General features: G+C 47.1%; 4 protein-coding genes across 6 annotated transcripts; 3 read left to right on the forward strand and 1 right to left on the reverse strand.

Annotated features, from left to right (window-relative positions):
* Positions 1–384: 384 nt before the first annotated feature.
* pigu (phosphatidylinositol glycan anchor biosynthesis, class U) lies at positions 385–6311 on the reverse strand. Its single transcript, XM_037448400.2, has 12 exons — positions 5992–6311; positions 4780–4844; positions 4637–4696; positions 4497–4559; positions 4278–4387; positions 3984–4084; positions 3742–3839; positions 3512–3666; positions 3127–3270; positions 2824–2948; positions 2582–2724; positions 385–1595 (listed from the first exon to the last, which is right to left on the reverse strand). Exons 1-12 carry the CDS (start codon positions 6119–6121, stop codon positions 1482–1484), a joined length of 1308 nt encoding a protein of 435 aa, XP_037304297.1. The 5' UTR covers positions 6122–6311; the 3' UTR covers positions 385–1481.
* Positions 6312–6643: 332 nt separating this feature from the next.
* psmf1 (proteasome inhibitor subunit 1) lies at positions 6644–9230 on the forward strand. Its single transcript, XM_037448409.2, has 7 exons — positions 6644–6804; positions 7574–7726; positions 7818–7900; positions 7997–8191; positions 8455–8511; positions 8720–8881; positions 8961–9230. Exons 1-7 carry the CDS (start codon positions 6676–6678, stop codon positions 9010–9012), a joined length of 831 nt encoding a protein of 276 aa, XP_037304306.1. The 5' UTR covers positions 6644–6675; the 3' UTR covers positions 9013–9230.
* Positions 9231–10431: 1201 nt separating this feature from the next.
* rbl1 (retinoblastoma-like 1 (p107)) lies at positions 10432–19328 on the forward strand. Of its 2 annotated transcripts, none has more exons than XM_037448386.2 (22): positions 10432–10770; positions 11183–11316; positions 11742–11945; positions 12094–12158; positions 12247–12375; positions 12479–12639; positions 12745–12809; positions 12923–13091; positions 14155–14321; positions 14413–14525; positions 14605–14708; positions 14816–14953; positions 15050–15214; positions 15305–15443; positions 15798–16022; positions 16356–16540; positions 16612–16788; positions 17225–17296; positions 17476–17557; positions 17634–17779; positions 17855–18019; positions 18290–19328. In XM_037448386.2, exons 1-22 carry the CDS (start codon positions 10609–10611, stop codon positions 18482–18484), a joined length of 3162 nt encoding a protein of 1053 aa, XP_037304283.1. In that variant the 5' UTR covers positions 10432–10608; the 3' UTR covers positions 18485–19328. The 2 variants fall into 2 exon arrangements, with proteins under 2 accessions (XP_037304283.1, XP_037304285.1); XM_037448388.2 differs by having other exon boundaries at positions 17476–17548.
* Positions 19329–19872: 544 nt separating this feature from the next.
* tmem74b (transmembrane protein 74B) lies at positions 19873–23399 on the forward strand. 2 transcript variants are annotated; one of them, XM_037448410.2, is made up of 3 exons: positions 19873–19964; positions 20877–21134; positions 21237–23399. In XM_037448410.2, exons 2-3 carry the CDS (start codon positions 20928–20930, stop codon positions 21843–21845), a joined length of 816 nt encoding a protein of 271 aa, XP_037304307.2. In that variant the 5' UTR covers positions 19873–19964; positions 20877–20927; the 3' UTR covers positions 21846–23399. The 2 variants fall into 2 exon arrangements, with proteins under 2 accessions (XP_037304307.2, XP_037304308.2); XM_037448411.2 differs by lacking the exon at positions 19873–19964 and adding an exon at positions 20042–20608.
* The last annotated feature ends 3025 nt before the right edge of the window (positions 23400–26424 follow it).

Consider the following 26424-nt stretch of genomic DNA (forward strand, 5'->3'; position numbering starts at 1 on the left):
TAGAAAGAACAGAGAGGTTGTTTGTATGGTAATGTATAAAAAATAGTAAGTAATCAATAAATAACAATTCAAATGCAACACAATAAGAAGCAACATAACATATACACTAGTCTCTGTTGCCATGAAGATTCATCCCCAGGGTAACATGAATAAGTAATTAAATGTTGTGTTGACATACAACAGCCTGAGAGACCAACATTTGTTTGGGTTCATCTTTTGAGAGCATGAATACATTATGACATTTGGGAAGAAGTCAAAAGGATTCATCCTCTGGAGACCACAAATTCATTGCTGTCTGTCCAAAAGTCTGCATCTCGTTACTGTGGAAACCTGCATGAATATACAAAGATGTGAAGTGTTTACATCAAGTATGCGGAAGTTGAACCAGTTCAAACCATTTTAATATCTGTAACAAAAATCCAACACATTCATATGTACAGTATCAAAAACCAAAGAATCAGAAAAGAGCAAATAAATTATAACATCCACAGGGTTAATGTTTGTGATTTTACATGAACACCAAATAATTAGCTTGCAATGTAGAAATCATAAGGAATATTTTTTCAGAATGATGTTTTTGCAATTATGAAACTAATGTGTGTGGACGTCAGAAGACACACATTAAAATGTCACAACACGTCTCATTAGGGTTTATTTTAAAAAGTGTAAATGAAATCCAATCAGACAATTATTTGGAATATTTTATCACATTATTGTTTCCAGTAATCTTAAGCAGCATTCTTAAAGAGTCAGTGAGTGTGGAGTCAACATCCCAGTCCCACAATGCAATGCAAAAAGAAACGATCCAAACTGCAGAGGAGGACAAAACTAAAGCGTATCAAAGAGAGCTGTTTGGATCACTTCCTGTTTGTATAAAGAGTACTCAGATGAGTATTATGTACATGAGTAGTCCTCACCACCGTGAGCGTACCGGGGCGCTTGATTCACGTTAGAGGTCAACGCCAGCTTCCTACTTGGTAGAGACGTGTCTCAGCTGCGTGGTGCAGCCTCAGAGGAGCCGACCACTTCAACGATGAGTGGAAACGGAAAATGTGGAATAAGTTCACTAAAGATCAGATGAGGCATCCAGAAAAACCCTTAAACTATTTCCCCAACAGAAAGGAACCAAAAGTAAAAGATGTGTGTGGAGGAGAAAACTTCAAAATAAGAAGATTCTTTCCAATCTAGAACAATCTGTGTGAGAGTTGGTGCTTCAACATAAATTCTTTCCGGATAAACTTGTTGTGACCAGACTTGCATCACACAGGTTGGAGGTGCAAGTGAGGCTTTAAAATAAGGGCGCTTCAGAAAAGAAACACAAAGCAGAGTTGATGGTGGGATTTCCACGTCACGTCTCTGCACGATAGTGTGTTCATGTAGTGTGTTGGGACTTCTTTGCGGTTGACGTCGTACCAGAGAGACGCTGTGAAGGCCCTGAGCCTCCTCAGGTTGTGTTTGTTCCCTTGAGTCCCCCACGAGTTTCATTTCAGCACCAACGTGGCCTCAGAGCCGTCTTTCCTCTTCAGGTAGAGTCCGTAGCTGAGATGGTGTTCTCTCCTCAGGAAGGCGTAGAAATAATCAGACACCAGCAGTATCTGAAGAGAACAACACAAGGAAGTAGATTAAAGCAAAGAAAGGAGGAGGAGAACAAAAGATCCTCATCAGGCATAAAGAGGGTTCGATTGTGGGCGAGTGGGGAGAAGCTCGTCCTCCAATCCGAGGGTCCGTGGGCAGGACCCTTTGCTCCTGTGACTACAGTGTGTGAATGTTAGTTACTGATGGGCAGGTGCCACTGTGTATGGTAGGTCGTGTCACTAGTGTATGAATGGGTGAATGTTGTCATTCACAGTGTTAAAGCTTTGAGTTCCTTCCCTTAGCATTAAGACTTCCACCAGCTCTTATCAGGCTCCCACTTCCACTACGTCACTTCCTTCCTCTAAGTGAGGTATCTTCTAAGCACATTTGACTATTCAAATCCAGACCTAATGTCTAATTAAGGAGTGGGAGACTGACCTGCTTTATGTTCTAAAAGAGACCTGTCAATCAGTGTGTAGCCCCGCCCTAAAGCGTCCCCTGCTTTATGGTCTGTTTACAATAACAACTTTTATCCAAAGCCTCTTACATTGCATTATAACACATGGCCTACTTTTGTTCCTGGGGAGCAATTAGGGGTCAGGTGTGTTACTTAAGGACACTTCGACTTGGCACATGGGGCACACAGGATTCGAACCACCAACCTCATGGCTCCCAGCGCATCACACTACTTGATGCGCCACCATCGCCATCTTTGTTGTTTGACTCTAAAAGGACCATCATTCACTAAATGAACATCATGCTGCATTGAAGAAGACTTGAAACTAGAGACTGAGACCATAAACTCATGTTTACAATGTTTACTGAGGGAATAAATCAAGAGAGAAGTAGAGTCATTTCCTCATAGACGTCTATGGGAGCAGAGGAGTCGCCCCCTGCTGGTCACTACACAGAAGTAGAGTCATTTCCTCATAGACGTCTATGGGAGCAGAGGAGTCGCCCCCTGCTGGAACTAGCTAGCCTGGCTCCAACGCCCCGGGTGCCCTACCTGCGCCACGTTGAACAGCAGCGTGATGGCGTAGTAGAAGTTGGAGTTGGCGCTACCCGCGTAGATCCAGAGGTGCCAGAGGACCGGGAACAGAGCAGAGCAGGCGATCAGGACGCAGGATACCAAGAAGATGTTCCTCAAGACTGAAACCAGGACACCTCAATGTCACATACACATATGTATATATAGATAAAACAAAGTACTAACTGAAGAACTCTTGGTACGCCGGATAACACACTCACATCTGTGGAGGTGACTCCACATGGGGAGGAAGGCCAGGTAGAGAGAGAGGTCTCCCACAGTGGGGTAAGACTTAAAGATGGAGATCACAGCCAATTGCATGAAGATCAGGAACACTGGATGCTCCCTGAAACACAGGCACAGGGTCAAGGGGACGGACAGATGAGAGGAAAAGGGGGGAGGAAAGAAGACAGAAGAAGGAGGACCTACTTGAGCTTGATGGACTGTGGGATGGGGGGACAGAAGGAGTAGGAGAGGGGACATAAGACAGAGGGACGAGGAGAGAGGACAGAGGGAGGACTTACTTGAGCTTGATGGACAGAGGGACGGTATAGAAGAAGACGTTGATCTGGAAGACACAGAGGAAGAAGAGGCGGAAGTGTTCGAACATCTCGGCGAAGAAATACCAGAAGAGGCCGATGTTGGGGGTCAGGTCCGGCACTGAGAGACTGGTGGGAGGGGTGAGACAAACGGTAACCATGACTACAGCGGGCCGTGACAGTAAAGTAAGCTATAAGCGCCCTCTGGTGGACACATATAGTTTGATTATAATTGAATATCTCAGTTTATTGAGAGAACCCTTGTGTGATGTTTTTTTATTGATTAGACATATTGAACACATCACACTACACGTTGTGACATAAGAAGAGGATTCCCATTGTTTCTTCAAGGAGGGGGGGGGGGACTCACATGAAGCCGTAGACAGAGGGAAGGTAGTCCCAGGAGCCCAGCAGAAAGAAGGACAGGCCCACGAGGACCAGCAGGCTTCCCAGGTACATGAAGGCGTACTGAGCCACGAACCACCAGAAGCTGAACCGCCGGACGTTCACTGGGATGTACTGACGCTGGGGGGAGGAGGGGCTGGGTCAGCGAGCAGCTAACAAGGTTCACCGAGACTGTGCAAACATGGCGGGACTCACCTGCATCAGGTAGAGCAGCGCGGCGGCGCTCAGGGTCAGGGGGTAGATGGACTGGTAGGTGGCCAGAGACAGGAAGATGGCGCTGAGCAGCATGTTGCCTGAGACACAGGAAGAAGCCATAAGAACTACTAGTGTGTGAGGTCATCACTGTAATGCAACAATGTCTCTTTGAAGTGAGAAGCCACAGTCGGACATGTTGTCACAGTGACAGTAAATGATCCATTCCGTCCATCGCACGGTACCTTTGACGGTGCACAGGATGAAGAGGGCAATGACGGCGTTGTTCAGGCCGCAGGTGGACTTGGCAACGCAGGAGAGGATGGTGAACGGGTTCAAAAGGTAGCTGAGAAAGAAGAGGCGAAGCCACACCATCACACAGAAAGATCTCGGCATAAAGGCTACCAACATTAAGCAACGACATATCAGATAGAGAACTAAAATGTTAGCTCTATCCCTTATGTTTAGATGTTTTGTGTAGTCTTCTCCGGGAATCTTTCGTATGACATCATCGTGGGTGCGCGCCGCCTGTTACTCACAACATGGCCACCTTCAGGGGGATGTAGTACATTTCTCTGGGGCTCCTGATGAGCTCCAGACAGTCCAGCGGGTAGCGGTCGGCCTCCAACGCGTACTTCTGCTTCCTGAACTGCAGCCGTCACGGGTTACCACGGCAACACCACACCACATGACAGAACATCAAACAAGGGGAGCGTTTCTAACCGTTGGAGACGACTTTATTAAATGTATTTTCTTACCACTTGTTTGTTGTAGTCCTTCACGGTCATGTAGAGGGCCAGCGCAGTGATCACGTCCGCCAGCTGGAGGGACGCGGCATCGGACAACATTATTTTAGATTTTATATACTTTACATACGTGTTATAGAAATGCTGGTCACCATGAATGTGATCTCTGCGTAGTCCACCAGGAAGTGGAAGAGGTAGATGATGAGAGGAGTCTGAGGAAGAAGAACATTCACCTGAAGCATCGACACACAAAGGGAGCGATTGTGTTCTTCAATAAACGGTGTGTGTGTCTCACCTCGTGGAAAACATCTCCAGAATACGGCGACACGCCTAAATCCAGAAGAGCCAACCCTTCAACGACTGGACAAAGAGAAACACACCAAGAGCACGGCTTAGACTCCGGTACTCTCCCGTTAACCGGTAAAGACTCCGGTACTCTCCTGTTAACCGGTAAAGACTCCGGTACTCTCCTGTTAACCGGCTTAGACTCCGGTACTCTCCCGTTAACCGGTAAAGACTCCGGTACTCTCCTGTTAACCGGTAAAGACTCCGGTACTCTCCTGTTAACCGGTAAAGACTCCAGTACTCTCTTGATAACCGGTAAAGACTCCGGTACTCTCCTGTTAACCGGTAAAGACTCCTGTACTCTCCCGTTAACCGGTAAAGACTCCGGTACTCTCTTGTTAACCGGTAAAGACTCCAGTACTCTCTTGATAACCGGTAAAGACTCCAGTACTCTCTTGATAACCGGTAAAGACTCCGGTACTCTCCTGTTAACCGGTAAAGACTCCAGTACTCTCTTGATAACCGGTAAAGACTCCGGTACTCTCCTGTTAACCGGTAAAGACTCCAGTACTCTCTTGATAACCGGTAAAGACTCCGGTACTCTCCTGTTAACCGGTAAAGACTACAGTACTCTCTTGATAACCGGTAAAGACTCCTGTACTCTCCCGTTAACCGGTAAAGACTCCAGTACTCTCTTGATAACCGGTAAAGACTCCGGTACTCTCTCCTGTTAACCGGTAAAGACTCCGGTACTCTCTCCTGTTAACCGGTAAAGACTCCGGTACTCTCTTGTTAACCGGTAAAGACTCCGGTACTCTCCTGTTAACCGGTAAAGACTCCGGTACTCTCCCGTTAACCGGTAAAGACTCCAGTACTCTCTTGATAACCGGTAAAGACTCCAGTACTCTCTTGATAACCGGTAAAGACTCCGGTACTCTCTTGTTAACCGGCTTAGACTCCGGTACTCTCCCGTTAACCGGTAAAGACTCCGGTACTCTCTTGATAACCGGTAAAGACTCCAGTAATCTCCTGTTAACCGGTAAATACTGCTCTCTCTCTCTCTTAAGTGTCTATCAAACGTTAGTGGAGACTTTAAATGTAACCGACTGACTCGGTTAGCAGCCAAACCGGTTACCGACTAAACAGGGTGACAGCGGCCAGGCGACCAGAGCGGTGTCCCAGCGATAAGTCTCCCCGGAGAAACGTGGCCGTGGCCGGTTACCTCTCTTCCAGGCGGTCAGCGGAGACACCACCTCCACTCGCTCCGACACCAGGTCCGCCACACCGGAGCGGTACAGGGCGGCGCGGATCGTAACGGCTACAATGAGCAGCAGTGTCACAGGAGCCGCCATGTTGACGAGGAAGGAAGTGCTCTACGCCCTGCGCGGTGCATCATGGGAAATGAGGTTCTTCTCAGTTGCGAAAGAATCCGGGTGGGACTCCAAAAAGGCATTTACACATGTAGCGTAAATAGGTATTTAGGCAAAATAGGTAGATAAAGAGGTATCATTTAAGGCATGTAAATGATGTCATGCTCCTTAGTATCCTTATTGTAGCTGTTATTATTCGATAATTGATGTTATATGACGTTGAATAAACAGTATGAATACATTGAATAAAAAACTTCAACTGTAACAAAAACTGTAATAAAAAACGAAATCAAATTCAACTTCATTTCCAGACACGAGTGCGTATAGAAATCAATAAATAAACAATGATTCAAAACAAACGGCATAATACTATCAACAATGGCATTAAAACGTGTTTAAATACTTGCTTTGACGTTTTTAGCTGTCGATCATGAGCCTTTTACGCTGAAGGCTGTAAACCGGAAGCGGCCGCACTTCCGGCGCTCAAAATGAGACTTTCGTAGTCATGTCCCTCAGTGGATGTTGTCATAGTTATCATGGCGGGCCTGGAGGTGCTGTACACCTGTGTGGGCCGCAGCGTCACCTGTCCTCAGGACGCCGTGGTGTGCTTCGTCCACTGGGAGATGATCAAGAGAGGCTTCCGGTGCATCGGCTCCGGAGACGAGGTAAAGGAGACCCCCAGAGACCCCCAGGGACCCCCAGGGACCCTCTAAACCGCGCGGACGAGAGCTCGCGCCTCAGCAGCGCAGAGGAATGGGAATACTGACTGTAACACGTTAGCATTCATCAGTACATTCGAACCACTTCATCAAACATGGTCCCACCCAAGTTAGTTTAAGTTAAAACGTAGTACTAACCTTTTTTAACGTACTACTTTGGTTTAATTTAAGGTTATCTGAAGAACCACGGAAACTATTTTAAGCAAAATATTTGCTGCTTTAATAATGATCCATACGCCGAATTAAAGACGTGCTCTTTAACGGTTCGAGTTTGTATGTTTGTGGTGTTTTAGTGAGCGTTTTGACTTTTGCTCTGCGGATAAAAATGAAACTGCGTTGTCTTTGGAAGGACTTCTGTCATCGTCTGTGTTAGCATTAGCTTTATGAGCTTCACTCAACTGTTACATTTGAGTGAGATGTTTGATTCTTCAGCGTTAGAATCACAGCAGAGTTTGCATCAGGCGTTTTAGAAACTGTCACGTCACGTTTAGCTAATGTTAGCTAAGCTATGCTAAACACCAGCAAACCAACTGGTCACGATATACCAGTTATGATATGATCATATATATATATCATATGATATAACGTTATGTATTACAGTACAGTAGTTACCTGTCATATCCGTACCACATACCTGTGGTATGTAGCACAGAGTGGAGCACAGAGCACAGTAGAAGTACACCGTGGTCCTCATTGATCCCTTTTGCTCCTCCAGCCTCTCAGCACTGACCAGAAGTCCGAGCTGCTTCCTGCTGACTGGAGCAGCAACAAAGAGTTGTACAGTCTGCGATATACGTCCAAAGATGGTGACTCGCAGCTGCTGCTCAAAGCCATCGCTGTTGACTCCACCTTGATCTTCAACCTGTTGGTAGGAACATCTGAGTACGTCGGTGTCATTATTTTATTTTAAAAATCTTCTGTATAACATGCTTTGTCCTCTCGTTTTTGTGTGGGTGAAGAACTCCGTCACTCAGCAGGTGTCGGACCTGACCGTGAACATCAGCGACCACGTGGACCCGGATCAGTTGCACGCATTCCACAGGTTGGTGTCTGCGTGTGTTAGAATAACGTTTTATTTTGAAGTTCTCTCTGACAGGAAGCTCCACAGAACTGTGCTTTATCTTCATGTTCTCCTCAGTGTGTTCAAGGAGGCAGACGGTCTGACGGAGAAGGTGAGGACTCAGCTGCTGCCCCCCCAAGGTGGACCATCTGGGCAGAGGAAGAGTCTGAGGGAGGAAGAAGAAGAGGAGGAGCAGAGGAGGAGGAGAAGAGAGGACAGCGACCCCCTCCGCATCCCAAACAGGCAGCCTCGTCACGGACCGCCCCCCCACTGGTCTGTCTCACCTTCACACTGAAAGTACTCCTTCATGTACTCAGGGAGGGAGGAGCATGAGCTGAAAATGACAAAAACAAAATCTGAGTGTAAAGACAACGAGTAAAAACAATATTAACAGAGGAGACAGATGAAGGAATTGAAACCTGTGTGTTTAGCTCCATCCTCTTTGTTCATTGGCGGAATCCCGTCGGTATTCCTTTAGATTCAGGTTATCAATAAATAGTACAGTACCGTCGTAATAAAGAGCTTATTGTCCCCAGGGTGGACCCCGTGGCTCCTCCCTTCTCAGCTGGAGGAGCAGACCTGGATCCTTTTGGGTGAGTCCATCACTCAGGATGAATCATGACATCATTTATCAGATTATGTTTATTAATACAACTTTAAGAGACAAAACAGCAGAAGAAGAAGAGGAGAACTCAGTATCATTGAAAGATGGATTCAACCAGTTTGACTTGACCTGAGATGATGTTCAAACCGAGTTTATATAGAAAAGGGTTCATCTGGAATTCCCTCCCCCCTCTCCAGAACTCGTGGAGGCGGTGGGATGATCGTGGACCCGTTGAGGTCTGGTTTCCCTCGCTCCGGGTTTGACCCCTCCAGCGGGATACCAGACATTCTCCCTCCCGGAGCGGTTCCCCCGGGGGCTCGCTTTGATCCGTTCGGACCCCCAGGACGCCACAGGCCCGGGTGACCCACACACCCCAACAGTGAGAAACAATTATGTAATGAAGTGATGTTTATATGTCGGTATTTCCTTTTTTTTTAGGCCGGATCCGGACCACATGCCCCCGCCTGGCTATGACGACATGTTCATGTAGTACTTCCTGTCCTCCATCCAAGCGGAGCCTGGAGGGAGTTGTCATCTTCTCCTGATTGAGTGTCCTGGAGCCAGAGGAACATTCTCCTCTTTGTTCATAACTAATAAACTGGTGTATATAACTGGTACCTTCTCTTCCTGGTAGAGGTACATCAGCAGGTGTTTCTTGAGATTTTATTGTCTCATAAGTTATTCATAAATAAAGTATGATATGACACATCTTGTTCTCCATAGTATTTGTTTGGATTATTTAATAAACATCAAAAGTCATGCACTTAACATTTATTCAGGTCAGCAGAGATATTCTAAATTTCAAAGGTTTTCTTTGTGCTGAAAGGGGAGACAGCCAGTGGGGGGGTGAGTGGGGAGGTGGGGGGCTGCTAACAGGAAGAAGCTGTTTTTGTGGGCAGAGTTCTTGGTTCTGAGGGAAGGCTCAAACCATTTGTAGGGCAGGTGGTCAGCTCAGGAGAGGGGGGGGTAGCATGTTCTAATTCAATATTTACAGTTTCATAAGTGATGTTTCTTACAAAGAACATTTAGAACACAAGTAGGACAACGCTGTCTCTCTGACCAGAGTCCAAAATATCTACAAAATATTAGGCCGTAAAGGGTTTAGGAAAAAAAGTCAATATATGTTAGGTTAAAAAATGTATTTGAAAAAAAGTTGTCAAATATTAAGTTGAAGAATAAACATTTTTTAAAAGTCAAAATATGTGGACAAAAGTCACGGCAAAGGAAGTCAGAAAGAAATTGTTTTGGAAAAAACAATCCTCTTCTGAGTGAAAAAGGATCCAAAAACTCGTACCCTAAAAACCCAGTGGGGAAATGAACGAATCATTTCTGTTTCCTAGACTGAGCCTGTGCAGAGAGAGACTCGTTAAACCCGAGTCCTCGTAGTTCAAAACGAACGAATCGTTCACTAACGACACTGCTAACTACTGTGCAGCCGAGGGCTTCATTTGCTTCATGCTGCTAGCTAGCTATTCCAAGTGTATCCGAGTGCTTTGGCCAAAATCGAATTGTAGCGACCCTGTTCAGGAGTGTGTGTTAGTTCTGTGTGTCACGTCATCCCCTCACTCCGCCAAGGCCATGTAAGAGAGACTCACATTTCATAGTGAGACAGAATGATACAAGAGCTCATTCTCAGTCACTCAACCATGACGTTTCTGACGTACAAGAACCAGAACCATAATTTCTGTCCAGAGTTTTGGGCCTGGTTGACATGCCAGAAACCCAAATTAACGCGTAGAAGCACTGAAAAATGGAATTTTCATATTGTCCCCTTTAAATGACCTGGCGGCCCTTCGTGGGTATGATTGGATGTCACAGGCCATGTGACTGGCGAGGAGCCAATCGTTGCACGGCAGAGCTCGCTGACCGTGGTTGAGGGTCACCTCTCTTGTCGCGTCTGATTGGTCAAAACCCGTCCTCTTTTCGCGCCAATGCGGTGCATTATGGGGGAATGGTAGCGGAAGTCTCGTGTCGTGTTGTGTTGTGTTGTCTTAGTTGTGTATGTGTCTCTGGGAGGAAGGTGGCGTCTTGTTTTGTTGAGGCTTTCTATTTTTTAACGTTACATTTTGAACGACAGTAAGTCGGAATGCGGGGCGAAGAGTCGTCCGATTCCGAGTGCGGGAGGATGGAGGAGAGCTCGGTGCGGAGGAGCCTGGAGACCTTGTGCCAGGAGCTCAACATGGACGAGAGCACCGCCTCGGAGACCATGGACAGCTTCTCTGGCATCTGGAACACCTACACCCTAGAGGTGAATGCTCGGCTACTCCGGGGCAGCACCTCCACCCGGGCGGTGTATTCAGGACACCTGACTTATAGTACTATAATAGTACTGTCCTCTAGTATTGTATTACATGACTGTTCTTCTCTAGTAATTACTAAATGATCTCAACTAACGTTGATTAAGAAGCAGCTCGTCACATAAACACAGAGGTCAAAAGGCAACGGGGTCTGTGGGGTCACGTTAAACAGCATGAATGAATTAACATTTTATTTTGTTATATAACTTAAACAACCTCAGATCAAACAAGAATCCATGTATTACAGAAAGCGTTCTGTGTGTGTGTGTGTGTGTGTGTGTGTGTGTGTGTGTGTGTGTGTGTGTGTGTTCATACACCATTAATAGCGTCAGTGTCCTGATAGAAGCCTTGATGTGTGTGCAGGGCGAGGTGGTCCACTGGCTGGCCTGCTCTCTGTACGCCGCCTGCAGGAAGGGCTCCACGCCCACTGTGGGCAAAGGCCTCATGGAGGGCAACTGCGTCTCGCTCACCAGGATCCTCCGGACCGCCAAGCTCAGGTCACTTCACCACATCACCACAGAGCCTGAACCTCCCCCCGTTAGCCGTAATACTGCGTTGGTCTTAACACTGATTGGTTGTTTACAATGTCACATGTGCAGAGATGAGAAAAACATCAAGGATGTCGTAGTCCCTGGTTTATTACTGCGTCTATAAGTCTGCAAAACCAAGTCACGGTGTAAATTATTCTCTACACAGGAGAATGCTCCTAGAGATTTTATAGCCATAATATACAGAAATATTATTGACTTAAAAATAAAGTGGTACATGGCACCCACAATGTAAATAAGAGTATTTGTTAATCATGGGTTGTTGAAGGGTGCTTTTATTGTGAAATCCTTTGAAACATGAAGCTTTTTAAAAAGTTTCTTTTGTTCTTCATCTCTTAGCCATGACGTTAATGCTCTAGTTGTGTCCCCCCCAGTCTGATCCAGTTCTTCTCTAAGATGAGGAAGTGGGCCGACATGTCGAACCTCCCTCAGGACTTCAGGCTCCGGATGGAGCGCCTCGAGCGCAACTTCGAGGTCTCCACTGTCATCTTCCGCAAGTTCGAGCCCATCTTCATGGACATGTTCCAGGACCCGCAGGGGGGGGGGCGTCCCCGGCAACCGCGCAGCAGGAAGCACAGGCACGGAGCGCACACACACACACACACACACACACACACACACACACACACACACACACACACACACACACACACACACACACACACACACACACACTCACACTCATTCACCCCCAACTATCTATGTGTGTCCTTTTTGTCTCTGCAGGCGTCTGCCATGTCACATCAGCGACGTGTTCAAGTTCTGCTGGACTCTGTTTGTTTACACCAAAGGTACTGTGTGTGTGTGTGTGTGTGTGTGTGAGAGGATGTTGTGTAGGTGCGGCACGCTGAATGCAGATGTTGTTGTGTCTTCCTGAAGGTAACTTCCGGATGATCGGGGATGACCTGGTGAACTCGTACCACCTGCTGCTCTGCTGCCTGGATCTGGTGTTTGGCAACGCGCTGCTCTGTAACAACAGGAAGGAGCTCATCAACCCCACCTTTAGAGGTACACCCTGTCTGTCCCATATTTTCATGATGGGGTTAGATATGCATGATGTGTGTTGTGGGTATGCGTTGTGTTATGTATTGCATTGTGTGTCTTGCTGTAGGTCTGCCTGCGCTCCACCCTGCTGGCGGCCTGCAGTCAGACGAACCTCCTCCGTGTGTGTTGGAGCGTCTCTGTGAGCTTCATGACGGCCTGGTGGTGGAGGCCAAGGGCATCAAACAGCACTACTTCAAACCCTACATCCAGAAGCTCTACCACAGAGAGGTACACACACACACACACACACACACACACACACACACACACACGCACGCTTCTTTCATCTATCTGTAACGCACAACTCTTGCTTGGGGTCCTCTCCCTCATCAGATCCTGAAGGGCAATGAGGACCATTTGACAGAACTGTTGGATCCTCAGAACTTTATTGATAACAAGTAAGCTGATCAGAGGTCAAAAGTCAGAGGGACGTTACTGTTGCTCTTGCATCTAATCTCTGTTGCAGACTCAAGTGGTGCTTATAATCGTGTGTGTGTGTGTGTGTGTGCAGTAAGGCCATAAACAGGGAGTACGAGGAGTACGTGTTGACCGTGGGAGACTTTGACGAGCGAGTGTTTCTGGGAGCTGACGCCGACGAGGAGATCGGAACCCCGAGAAAAGTCCTCCAGGAGCCGAGTCAGACGAACTCTCAGAGTCCACCACATCAACACGTGGAGAAGGTACGCACCCCACCACGTGGAGGAGATGTCAATTTAACAATGACAATACAATATTTAATTCATCAACAGAATCAATGTTTATTAAAAATAGTTATTTGATGAAGATAATCATTTGAATTAGCTTAGAAGGCTTAGAAAGGCTTAGAAATAATCTGACATCACATTTTCATATGGGGCCTAAATATGAATGAAACCCGTTCAGTCCACTAGAGTCAGTCCACTAGAGTCAGTCCACTAGAGTCAGTCCACTAGAGTCAGTCCACTAGAGTCAGTCCACTCAGGAGAAATAGATTGTATTTGCATTTGCAAACGTCTACAAACCTGCAGCTCTCTGCTCACTTCGGGTCGCAATGTGCGATAAATGAACACGTCGCACACACACAATCACGTGCAATCATTTCTTTTCATTTGACTTTTAAATGAACGTCATCAACATTTAAGTTGATCGTGCGCACACACATACACACACAGATACACACACACACACACATACACACAGATACACACACACACACACGGGGACACACACACAGATACACACGGACCGGTGAAGTGCAGCAGTGAACCCACCACGTTATAAAGTTTTATAAAGTGTTATTTTCGTGACGTCTACAGCTGAACCCTCTTAGATAATCAAGTCCCGATGGACCTCAGTTTGGGAACGTTTAGCTTTTGAGCAGAGCCAGTAAACGTGAACGAGTCGGTGAGTCGACGTTGTTTAAAAACAGACAACAACCGGACGAAGACCCGGGGCAGCAGAGGCGCTCGGTCTGAGTCGTCTTGGAACAGTTGTGGGTGGTGCTCGTGAGACACCTCGTGGAGGACTACGTCTCCCACATGGAGAAGTAGGAAGAACAGAGGGAACTACTCCCAGCAGGAGGTCTTCAGACTAAGGAAGATCTGAGGCGAGTGCACTACAGATGACGGTGTGCTGGCCCACTGACGGAGAAGGACTACTGACTGGAGTAGGGGGAGGGGCGGAGCCACAGTCTCATCATCTACCGATTCAGTGATGGAACCGAAACGGCGTAAAAAAATAAATCATCTCTCTCTCTGCTGGCAGTCAGGTTCTCTTGCCCCACCCACTCCTCTGACTGGGCGGGGCTATCTGAAAGAGAAGGACCTGCTCGTCACCCCCGTCTCCTCGGCAACGCAGAGCGTCAGCCGGCTTCAGAGCATGGTGAGCGGTCTGAGGGCGTCTCCCAGCGAGCAGCTGCTGCAGATGTTCAGGTCTGACCATATATTTATGTTAAGCAATATTGAATATATATATTTGATGTATACAATGTGTATTTATATAGAATACTCTCTCTGGTTGAAGGTCGTGCTCCAGGAACCCCACAGAGTCCATACTGGGCCGAGTGAAGACACTGGGACAAACCTTCAAACACCATTACACCAAGGACTCAGAGGACATGCCGGGATCTCACATAGGTCCTACAGACATTACAAACATTTAAAATATATGTATATGTGTGTGTGATTTATCTCTAAAAGAACCTCGTGTCTCCAGACTTCGCAGAGAACCGTCTCAAGTTGGCTGAGATCCTTTACTACAAAATCCTGGAGAACGTCCTGCTGCAGGAGACCAAGCGCCTCCACGGCAAAGACATGAGTGTAAATATCTTACCTGTTATCCCTTTATTTCTATTCATCTGTAGGAAGCTCATTCCCATGTGTGTATTTCCCTGTTTGGGTTTCGTCCCTTTGTGTGCCCCCCCCAGGTGCTGTTGGAGCAGGACATGTTCCACTGCTCCCTGGTGGCTTGTTGTCTGGAGGTGGTGTTGTTCTCGTACAGCTCCCAGAGGACCTTCCCCTGGATCATCGACATCTTCAAGCTGACCCCATTCTACTTCTTCAAGGTCTCACACACATGAGCACGTGGACAAGATATGGAAATATATCCTGGTTTGCTGTTATTCCAAAGACGCGGTGTGTGTGTGTGTGTGTGTGTGCAGGTGATTGAGGTGTTCATCCGCTCAGAAGAGGGCCTCTCTAGAGACATGGTGAAGCATCTGAACCTCATTGAGGAGCAGGTTCTGGAGAGCAGAGCGTGGCGGGCTGACTCTGCCCTGTGGAGCGCCTTGGAGGCTGCGGGTAGCAAGGTCCCCACGGTGGAGGAGGTCAGCGTGCACACACACACACACACACACACACACACACACACTCTTTCTGTCTCTTCTTCCTCCTCATCCTCCTCTTCCTCCTTCCAGGTGAACTTCCCCTCCAGCCTGGACACTGGTTCCGGCCCTGGCGGGGGGGTGCCGTCTCACCTGCCTCTGGTCGCCCTCTCCCCCATCATCCACCCCCGCATCAGGGAGTTCAGATCCGGCCTGGGCAGCGCCCGTAAAGGTGTGTTGGGGTGTTCCTGTCATGGTTGTCATGGTTGCAAACAGGAAGTGACCACATCTGGCATGAGGAGGACCTAGAAACGCTGTATACTTGTCAATCAGCGTTAGGCCCCGCCTGCTTTATGGTCTGTTTCACTCCACATGGACCATCATTTGTTGTATTGAAGGAGACTTGAAACTAGAGACTGAGACCATAAACTCATGTTTACAGTGTTTGCTGAGGGAATAACGAGAAGTAGTCATTTCCTCATAGACGTCTAAAGGAGCAGAGGAGTCGCCCCCTGCTGTCAGGAGAGAGAATGCAGCTTTAACACTGGACTGACTCCTATTTTTTACATCTTCTTTCTTTTTCCAGACGTTCCTCCGTCTCCGCTGTCGGTCCATGACCGGTACAGCTCCCCGGCGGCTGGCAGCGCCAAGCGGCGGCTGTTCGGGGACGACCCGCCGTCTCGACCCCCGTGTGTGACCCCCGGGAGCCACGTGACGTCGCCTGCCAAGAGGTTGACGTTCGGCTGCGGCGGCACCTTGAGGATCGGAGCTCAGAGCGCTCAGACCACCGTGCTCAGCATCCCGCTCCAAGGTCGGCCTCTAGAGAGAAAGAATTCATTCATGTTCTTAGTGTGAGATTAACGGACGAAGCTCATTCAGGCTGCAGGAGATCAAGAAATGAAGAAAATTATGAAATGATTACAAATGCTACTAAACATTAACTACCCTCCCTCCTCCATTATCCACCTGCTGCTATGGATGTACAACACATTCAGTTCACACAACAGAAGTGATTCAAATATTAAGAGTAGTGAACCCGGCAGGACCACTGCAGGGACAAGCTCCATCAGAGGAGGGAAAGCAGCCCCCACTTCATCCATCCCTCCTCCATGATTCATGTGTGCGTCTGTGTGTGTGTGTCCAGGTGGGAATAACGAGCGCACCATCACGCTTATCCCGGTACAGCCGTGTGACTCCTCCGGTACGATCACCGCTCAGTTCCTCCTCACCGCCTCGCCGAGCAGAGCCCCCGGCCCGGTGACCTCTGACCCCCAAGTGGGAAACGCCCGGCCGCGGCGCACCGGGTCGCTCGCTCTGTTCTTCAGGAAGGTACGATGGTCTTCATCGTCATCAGGGGTTCAGAGTGAGGTCATTGCCTCAGACCTTCCTCCCGTCTGCAGGTGTACCACCTGGCCAGCGTGCGGCTCCGGGACCTGTGCGTGAGGATGGACGTCTCCTCCGAGCTGCGGGGGAAGATCTGGACCTGTTTCGAGAACTCGCTGGTCCACAGCACCGGTCTGATGAGGGACCGGCACCTGGACCAGCTGCTGCTGTGCTGTGTCTACATCGTATCTAAGGTGAGCTCACATGTGTGAATACTATAATAATCCCACAAATCTGCCCCAGCGAGCTTCACCAATCCACACGTTCAATTCAGAGGACAGGAATGATTCAGATATCACATGTCGAGTAGTTAGATGGACGGTCCTTCAACAGTCAGTCAACAAAACTTCTGAATACATCGATGCTTCATACCTGCAAAGCTTTGAGGAAGCGTCGTCCTGCTTCCTGTCCTCAGCGAGTCTCACAGGAGACGACGCCACACGTCCATCAGTCCATTAGTTATGTAAATTAGGCGATGGCGTCTAGTTTTTCTTCGGAATAGATATTACATTTAAACAGCAGTGCAATGGTAATTAACACGGGTCCTCCTCCACCTGACGGAGGGAGGTGGAGGATTCTCTGCTCCTCCAGCTGATGTCACAGGAAGTGATGTTTGATGTTTCCTCTCAGATCACCAAAGAGACTCACAGCTTCCACGACATCATGAAGTGTTACCGATGCCAACCACAGGCCAGCAGCCACGTGAGGCACACACACACACACACACACTGACCCACACACACACTGACCCACACACACACTGACCCACACACACACACACCCACACACACACTGACCCACACACACACACACTGACCCACACACACACACACAGACCCACACACGGGAATCCGAATGATAGTATATGTGTGTGCGTGCAGGTGTACCGCAGTGTGTTGCTGCGCCACAAGGAGCAGGCGACTGATGAGAACATGGAGGTGGACCCTGTCTCAGGTGGAGAATGTGAGCTTACTTTAACTGACTCTTATTAACATGAAATTAAACGTGTAGAAAGTGGAGACTAAAAGCATCTCATCAGCTGCAGAGAAAATCGATGAGGGGGCGGGACCAGCGAGAGCAGCCGACCAATCGGAGGAGCGCGGAGACCTCATTCAGTTCTACAACAGCGTGTTCGTGCTGAAGATGAAGAGCTTCGCTCTGCGCTACGCCACCCAGGACCACCGGGTACGGGGGCCAGGGTCAGAGGGCGGGGCCAGTGCACCGGAACCAGCAGTTAATGTGTGTGTGTTTGTCCCACAGGCCGACGCCCCCCCCCTCTCTCCCTTCCCCTCGGTCCGGGCTCAGCCTCTGTCCCCCCGCCGGGTCTCTCAGAGACACTCGCTGTACGTCTCTCCTCACAAGTCCTCCGCCTGCTGCCTGACGCCCAACTCCTTCACCTACCGCATCAACAGCAGCCCAGCCAAGGCACGCACACACACACACACACACACACACACACACACGCACACGATTCATATTGTGAACAATAATAAAGTATTAGAATGGGACAAACTATAGGGACAGAAGGTCATGTTGAATGTAGGAGAGCTATTTAATTGGTAATAAGCGTGTGATGGAAGGATGGATTCATTGGTTGAAAACAAAAGCTGATAAACTCTTAAACAGCAGCTTGTTGAGCACAGAGTGAGAATGTTGACGTTAAGTATGAATTCTAATGAGATGTCCTCCCTCCAGGAGTTATCCGACATCAACCGGATGATCCGACAGGGCAGCTCCAGCAGGAAGCGCGCCTTCACTATGGAGGGGGACGTGATGATGTCATCAGCCTGCGACTCTCCCAGCAAGAAGGCGTGTCCAGAGAGCGGCAGCAGCGCCGACGTGCTTCTGAAGCGTCTCCAGGACGTGGTGTCGGAGCGACAGAGCCACTGACCTTAAGGAGCACTCTGAATTAGTCCCAGACAGGAAGCAGCGCCTGCTACCAATACAACATATTTTATTCCAGTGCTGCACCTGAACTCACCTGAGATCACCTGACCACATGTTGGTGTCACTGCTTTCTACTTCCAGGTGTGATCACAATAATAGTGTTGGCTGTACTGTAAATAGAAGATGATCATCCCCCGGTTGGTGTTCAGGTGAGGTGGAACAGACCCATGACGAGGGACAGCATCTAAACGGCTGTCATGTGACCTGTTTCTAGGAGGGGGGGGGGGGGGGGCTAATATTTAAAAAGGGATTCCAATCACACGAGACAAATCAAGTGCTGTTAGGACATCGGAGTGTCCCATCATGCATTATGCTATTGGAACATATCATAAATGTCAAGTTCTTCAGGGGTGATGCCACCACCTTCGTCTTCTTCTTAATGTCTTTAGAAGAAAAAACATCTAATTGAGGTGAAGACCACCATCAGACCTTTTATATCTGAATCCAATCAAGTCTGTTTCCTGTTTCCTACTTCCTGTGTCCTTTGTCCAGCTTCCTGCTCACATGTAACAATTTTAAAAAGTCGGCTGTTTTATTCTTCCACTAACTATTTTTTATCTTTGTTCTGAGCCACATTAATGTTTGATGATGTAACAGAAGCAGAAAGTCAGTGTGTAGCATCTACACATTATTCTGTTTAACATTTTAGGAAACAACCTTTTGCTTCACATTAATCTGTCAATTCTGCTAAAAAAAAGATTGTTTTTCTGAAATATTGTCATAAAAGTATTTTCAAGTATTTTGGACAATAAATTGAACTTTGAGCAATTGTGTTTATTTAGTTTATTTCAATTACATTTGTCATTACTATGATAGTGCATTCCCTCCCTAAATCATCCCTGCTTAATGGTCTATTTGACCTGTCAATCAGCGTGTAGCCCCGCCCTAAATCATCCCTGCTTAATGGTCTATTTGACCTGTCAATCAGCGTGTAGCCCCGCCCTAAATCATCCCCCGCTTTATTGCGCTCTGGGTGAGAATGAATGGTCGTCTGTCTCCATGGAGACCAGAGGACAAACATGCTGCTTTATTCATTGTACACATTAAAGCACACATACACAGTGACGTAATATGAGGTCAACAGAGGTGTAAACAATATGAATAGATGCTGAAATATACATTTTCAATTGGCACATTCCAAATGAAAATAATGCTTCCAAAATCAAAAAGAACATGGAAACACTGTCATTATACATCTGACATCATATATATGATGCATTATTATAGCTTTCCTTTCACTACATATTACATCCTAAATCAAAGTGTACCTTGTATACGTATGTTTATAGGCCAGCAGCACCTGCGCATGCTCAGCCCCCCCCCCCCCCCCCCCCCCGCACACGATGCGTCCTCCTCCGTCTCTCCGGACGCCCCGCAGAACCTCCTGATCTCCACCCGGCCGCGGCACCATCAGCGCCACCAGGTAGGACCGCGCGCACGCGCTCTCCTCCCGATCACTTTATGCACGCGATCGACCCATCGGTCCAGGTTCCGGGGAGGGGGGGGGGGGCGACGACCCCCCAGCGGACACCGATCAGCTGTCACGCTATGACGCGTTGGCGCCGTTACATCCGGAGGATTTACCGGGTCGGTGAGCCTCCCGGTCCCGGTGGATGCTCATCACGCACGCACGCACGGACGCACGCACGCACAGAGGGTCATGGTCCAGGGTTCCGGGGGCTGTTTCGCGCATCACAAGGTCACGGCAGTGGAGACGGACGCACACGTCGTGCTCGTGCCCGCGAGGCTGCAGCTTACTGAGAAAAAATGATGTGTGATGTGTATTAATAAATGATCGCGTACATCTGAGTCTCCACAAAGATCATAAACACGAAGGTTTCATGGTGAAATGTTAAATCAGCAGAATGTAACATGCATTTATAACCGCGAGAGGCAGGCGGGACTGCGCATGCGCAAGGTTCACACCCTCTCAGAGGTGTAAATGAGTTGATCTAATAGAACCAATTCATGGATGTTTTTACAGGGAGACCAGATAGAACATTTAAACTGTTCACCTGCTTCCACGTGCGTGTGCATGTGACACGTGATGGAGATAATGAAATAGAGGTGAGATGTGCACTGTAGTATGTAGTGTAGATAGAGTAGCGTTACTATGGAGATATCTTTAACTTTATGAAATGTGTGTTGAGTTAAAATAGGAAGTGGTGTAATGGACATTTAAATAGAAAGAAAGATTCCCTCCATCTGAGGCAGATATTAAAAACGTAATTGATTGATTATTGTGTGAAGGCTGTAATTTGTACACAAAGAACATAAATGTCCTAATATGTGAATGAACTTAAAGGAATGTTAACGATGTCTGTTTCTCCCTCAGTGATGATGGTGCAGAGCGGAGTGAAGGTGGAGACGTGAGCACCTCCCAAAGATGGAGTCCTCTTACAACGCCGTAGAACTGCGTGAGCTGCGCAGGGAGGGAGGGGCCTTGTCGCCCCGAGGGGGGGCGCGGGGGTTCGAGAACGCCTCGTACCAGCAGGACGAGGAGCTTGAGCTCCGCCAGCAGGGGGCAACTCGGCCCACTGGTGGTGTGAAGGTAACCCCTGGCAACAGGGAGGTAACCCCCGGCAACTGCGAGGTAACCGCATCTTCCAACAGAGCCGCTAACGTTAGCTGAGAACGTTAGCTGAGAACGTTAGCTGAGAACGTTTGTCTTCATCTTCGTTATTTGTTGTCTCAGGTGGAAGAGCAGCACCAGGGCCTCTCTTCCCGGGCGTACGATGAAGAAGAAGGTGGAGGAGGAGCTGGGGGGCGGGTGGACGCACTCGAGCCGTCCGCTGACTGCGGCCTGGTGCTGGCGCTGGTGTTCCTGGTGAGCGGCATCGTGCTGGTGCTGGTGGCCTACGCCATCCCCCGGGAGGTGGGGGCGGACCCTGACGCTGTGTCGGCCCGGCAGATGGAGAAGCTGGAGATGTACTACGCCCGGCTGGGATCCCACTTGGACAGGTGCATCATCGCAGGCCTGGGCCTGCTGACGCTGGGCGGGATGTTCCTCTCCGTGCTCCTCATGGCCTCCCTCTGCCGGGGGGAGGCGCACCGGCACCGGGCGGCCTTCGTCAGGCCCAAGAGGACTTACGGCTCCGTCCACCTGAGCATGAAGCAGCTGGCGCCCGGAGAAGCGGGAGGAGATGGAGGAGGAGGAGTTGGAGGGGAGGACAGAGTTGAGGAGTTCCTGGTGGAGCAAAGCAAGGACTCCAAATCAGAACCAGGACGCAGCAGGAATCCTCCTGCTCCTCCTCCTCCTGCCACTGCTGCCTCGTCCTCCTCTTCTTCTTTAGGACTCAATTGACTTTCACATTGCGTCCGAAAGGGGGGGCAGGTCGCCTCCCTTCACCCAGCTGCCAGGAGGACCAGACATGAGCACAAAGACGGGACAAGTGGACCCACCATAGGAGGATGTGGAGGTGGAGGGATGTCTCCGAGGGGGAGGGGGACATTGATGGAGGTCAAAGGTTGTGTATTCTAACAGGTTGATCACATTTGGTGGCTTACAAAGCTCAGAGGTCGCTGTATTAATCAGATTATAATGATGCTACTAAATTTTAGAATCAGAAGCTGCTTTCAGACAGAAAATGAGCAGCTACCAGATCAATGGATCTAAATTACCCCTATTTATTTTATATATATATATATATATATATATATATATATATATATAAATTAATAATATAACAAATTAATCCAACAAACTCTTAAACCTCAATCGGTTTCATTGTGTTTATTATCAGCATCCCTTTCTAGCTAGATATAGAGGAAATATCCAGCTAGCTGCCATGCTACATGCTACATGCTAACCTCCTGATTCCAGCTGTGATGAACCTTTTATTGATTTGCATTATATGGGAACAGATTAAATTTATGTCTGTAAGGATTCAAAATGCCTTAAAATATGTACTCGCAAATATTATTATGCTAATGTATCAAGGTCTGTAAGTAAGTCTGTTAGCCAAGGTTAGCATAGCCACACGTGCACACACACACACACACACACACAGCAGTAGCATTTACTCAGACTCGATGAATGTACACTTTATTGATAGAGGCGGAGCCATCGCTGCTGTGTCACGTAATATCACAATATCGGTCATGTGACACGTGGCGGTTGCCTCGGAAACACTAATGTATAGATAAGTGTCCTCTTTTTTTACTGTTATATCTTAAACAAGTTAATATATGTCCATTAAATTATAGGGATATTAAAGCAGGACATCTTTAGCCTTCAAAATAAAAGCACGAACAATAAAGCGAGTTTGAGTTTATATGTGGGAAAATAAACATTTCCCATGAAATATGACTTTAAGAGACCAGAATCAAGTGATGCCTAAAAACATTTATGAAAAGTATGAATCATGTGATCATGTTGAACAATCTTTCTTTCTGTGAATCTTTTATCAATCAATAAATGACAATGAAAGTAACTTTTAGCACATAAATGAGGGACTTTAAAAGGAGTTTTTCTACATTATGGTGGAATGAAATATGAATTACTATCTGTAGCTATTTGGTGTAATGTACAATATTCCTGAGAGTTTCCCTTTAATCTGAGTAAAAACCAGGGTTTCAAACATGAAGCAGGTTTTTTTATTAATAATGTCCAATTAATGTTTATTTGTCACTTTAATGGTTTTACGTTTAAACAAACAGTTCCCTACACCCTTTTTTTATTAATTATAAAAACTTGTTTTTAATGTAAGCCATGTTTTAAGGATGTGATATTTGTATGACTTAATTCAAAGACTCCCGATAATAGTTGTTATTAAAGCAGAAGCCTGTAACTTGTGTACAATGTGTAACTGTGTTGGTTCTATATCATAATAAAGTGTTTATTTGTGGTGGTTACTTATTCATATTCCACACATCTTTTCAAAGACCTACTATCAGCTAATATATATATAATTTTCCATGTTTTATATTATTTATACATAATATTACTCCTTGTTAGAAAAATTGTACTCCACAACGTTGTGAAATCATTGAACAGGAGATTTACATCACATTACATCACATTACAATACATTATATCACATTTACATTACACCACATTACATTATATCACATTACATCACATTACATTATATCACATTTACATTACACCACATTACATTATATCACATTACATTACATCACATTACATCATAGCACAATACATACATGATGAGCTCTCACTGGTCACCTCCACACCAGGGGAAGGTAGCATCGTTGTCCATGATTAGAAAGATGGGAACACTTTGTTTACACCTAAACAAATACGCTTTGTAGAATGACTTCCTGATCCTGAACACAGGAAACCATGTCCCAGTTCAAGAGCTCACAGACCTTCTGTCCACTCACTCTGAACCGTATTTGAAGGTTTCCAACATTCCTTTCTTCTTAATTTCATGACTTATTATAATTCTATGTTTTTTCTTGTTGATGACTCATAAATCATTTGTTTATTTTTAAGGAATTACTACTAGTTTTCATTTTTAACTATTTTTTAATTAAATTAAATTAAATTAAAATCATATAAGATTTTTGTATTAAATTAATGATTTTTGATATATTTGCACATTTTACTCAGCAGGAAGGTGGAGCAGATCAGATCACTTCCGGTGATGGAGGGCAGGGGGCGCCACGTCACTGAGACAGAAGCTCCAAATAAACTCTCACGTCCTCAAATGACAAGTGTTTTTTTACAGCCCTGATACACTGAGGTGTACAAAGAGACTCATCTCTCATAACCCTGAATGTATCACAAGGCCTCGCGTGTGAAGCTGCACGCCGGCCCACATAAGCCCCGCCTCCCAGCGCGTTGCACAACCTCTCAGGGACACTCGTTGCATTGTGGGTAGCTCGGCCTCCCGGAGCTTCTCCTCCAAACTGAAGTGAGCCAAAGATAACAAACCAGAGCTGGGGAGACCTCCAGGTTACCACGGTTACGGAGACGGAAGAGTCGCCGACCCCCGGCCTCTTTCCTGACTCCTGCCTCTGGCTTCCTGCCTCTCACTGAGTCCTTTTGATGGTCCATTTCAACATTTTGGAATGGAATTAAATACATAGAGTCATCCTTTTAAACAGGATTTAGAGCAGCTCCTCGGTTTACACTTATATCTCATTTAAAATCACCAAAGCCTGGATTAATATGGAGGATTAGGATTAGAGCTCTATTCCATTCTAACAGAATCCTAAGAGACACGCTAATTACTTCTTTTATAGAAGAGGAACAGCTGAGCAGCTAAAAAACATCAGCAGCAGATGACTAAAAAATTTAAAACATATGAAGACAGGTTTATCCTCCATGTGGGAGGTACTCAATGCTCTGTGGTCTATTGGAGACCTTTCAATCAGAGTGTAGCCTGTTGCCATGGTGACGTCCTCTCGTTAGTTTTATAGCCTCGATTTTGGTGTTTTGTCCGTCGCCATCTTGTTTGTGAACAGGAAGTGACCACATCTGGACTGACCCCGCTTTATGGTCCTTTAGAGACCTGTCAATCACTGTGTAGCCCCGCCCTAAAGCCAGAGAGAATGCAGCTTTTATACGTGAAGCTTTGACTTGACTTTAAAGAACTGGATGTTGTCTCCTGCTCAAGCCTCAAGTCTACATCCTTATGACCACCAGGAAACAATAGGAATACTCTCGATTGTTTCAGAGAGTAGCCTTCTCCGTTTTGATCATTAGGACCCAACGGTTTTTCCCTCACCAGCCAGCATCTGGCCAGGGGCCTCCACATTCCCCGGGTCTCAGGTCCCTCCTCTCCTCCAACATGAGGGGGACAGGAGGAAGGAGGCGGTCTCAGGGCTCCTCAGCTCCGTCCTGTGGCACAGAACTTCAAACCGAGAGATGACCAAGAAACACGGCGACCACGTCACCACGGCGATGAAACGAGGAGCCGAATGAAAGGAGCCATTCTCTAGATCTCCTCTGCAGGAACACACCTCCATTCTTCTCCCAGAGCCTCCTCCTCCTCCTCCTCCTCCCTTACATCAAGAGTCCACCTACTGCCGGCTTCGCCTCCAACATCGTTACCACTAGTGACGAATAACGTATTAAAAAGCTCATTCCTTTTCCCCCTGATTGTGATCAGCGTCTAAGGTTTCATGAGCTGTTTTTCTTCCTCTGGATGGAATCTGTTCAAATGCTTCAGTGTTGTACCTGTATCAGCTTCTCTGTAGTTCCTCCTGTGAGCTGCATCCTGTAGCAGATGGAAGGAAACAACCCTGTATTTATAATGTTTTATAATGAATCCCCTCCTGGTCTAAATTAAAAAGGCATAGCTCAGAAGGAACAGAGGGGAACATTATTGAATCGAATGATGAAGATGAAACTCTCACAAACTTGTTAAACGATAAACAAGATCCAAATAAAATATGAGTATATAAATGTATAACACCGTTAACACCTAAACATGAATTATGACTCACTCGTAGCGTAGTATTAAAACAGAAAAAAACTAAATAGATGGTCAGATGGAGATGATTAGCTGAGCTAAATGCTAACGCTAACACTGCAACATGCTAACAATGCTAACTAGCCACAAACTACCATTATATGAAGTAGTATGTGAGCTTTGAGTGTCTGAGTATTTCAGGGTCCATCTGGAGGCTGTGAAGGGGTTAATGTCAGTGAGAGGTTTGATGTAGTAGAAAGAGGGGGCTGGGGGGGGTTCCAGGGCTCCCACTACATTACAGTGGCATAAAGGAGCCTACTGTCCTCCCCGGCCCCGCTTCACCACAATCCTCCTCCGGCATCTCATCACCTCGCCATCACGCTGATGGGGGGGGGGGAGCGGAATTATTTATTAATATAATATCATAACATGGAAACAATCCTCAGGTAGGCCGGGGCTTTTAAACGATGCCCAATTGGCACTAAGGGACCTAAAGTGGGC

Source organism: Pungitius pungitius, chromosome 8 (assembly GCF_949316345.1).
Source record: "Pungitius pungitius chromosome 8, fPunPun2.1, whole genome shotgun sequence".
Lineage (NCBI taxonomy): Eukaryota > Metazoa > Chordata > Actinopteri > Perciformes > Gasterosteidae > Pungitius > Pungitius pungitius.

Excerpts from the sequence above, each read along its gene's own strand:
- pigu (XM_037448400.2), bottom strand. The coding sequence starts at position 6,121 with ATGGCGGCTCCTGTGACACTGCTGCTCATTGTAGCCGTTACGATCCGC. Across the intron at positions 3,271-3,511 it reads CCCTCTGTCTACGGCTTCAT|TCTCTCAGTGCCGGACCTGA; the intron begins GTGAGTCCCCCC and ends CCCTCCCACCAG. Across the intron at positions 2,725-2,823 it reads GTGGAGTCACCTCCACAGAT|TCTTGAGGAACATCTTCTTG; the intron begins GTGAGTGTGTTA and ends TCCTGGTTTCAG.
- psmf1 (XM_037448409.2), top strand. The coding sequence starts at position 6,676 with ATGGCGGGCCTGGAGGTGCTGTACACCTGTGTGGGCCGCAGCGTCACC. Across the intron at positions 7,901-7,996 it reads CAGTTGCACGCATTCCACAG|TGTGTTCAAGGAGGCAGACG; the intron begins GTTGGTGTCTGC and ends TGTTCTCCTCAG. Across the intron at positions 8,882-8,960 it reads CCAGGACGCCACAGGCCCGG|GCCGGATCCGGACCACATGC; the intron begins GTGACCCACACA and ends CTTTTTTTTTAG.
- rbl1 (XM_037448386.2), top strand. The coding sequence starts at position 10,609 with ATGCGGGGCGAAGAGTCGTCCGATTCCGAGTGCGGGAGGATGGAGGAG. Across the intron at positions 12,810-12,922 it reads CAGAACTTTATTGATAACAA|TAAGGCCATAAACAGGGAGT; the intron begins GTAAGCTGATCA and ends GTGTGTGTGCAG. Across the intron at positions 16,541-16,611 it reads TCGCTCTGTTCTTCAGGAAG|GTGTACCACCTGGCCAGCGT; the intron begins GTACGATGGTCT and ends TCCCGTCTGCAG.
- tmem74b (XM_037448410.2), top strand. The coding sequence starts at position 20,928 with ATGGAGTCCTCTTACAACGCCGTAGAACTGCGTGAGCTGCGCAGGGAG. Across the intron at positions 21,135-21,236 it reads TAACCCCCGGCAACTGCGAG|GTGGAAGAGCAGCACCAGGG; the intron begins GTAACCGCATCT and ends TTGTTGTCTCAG.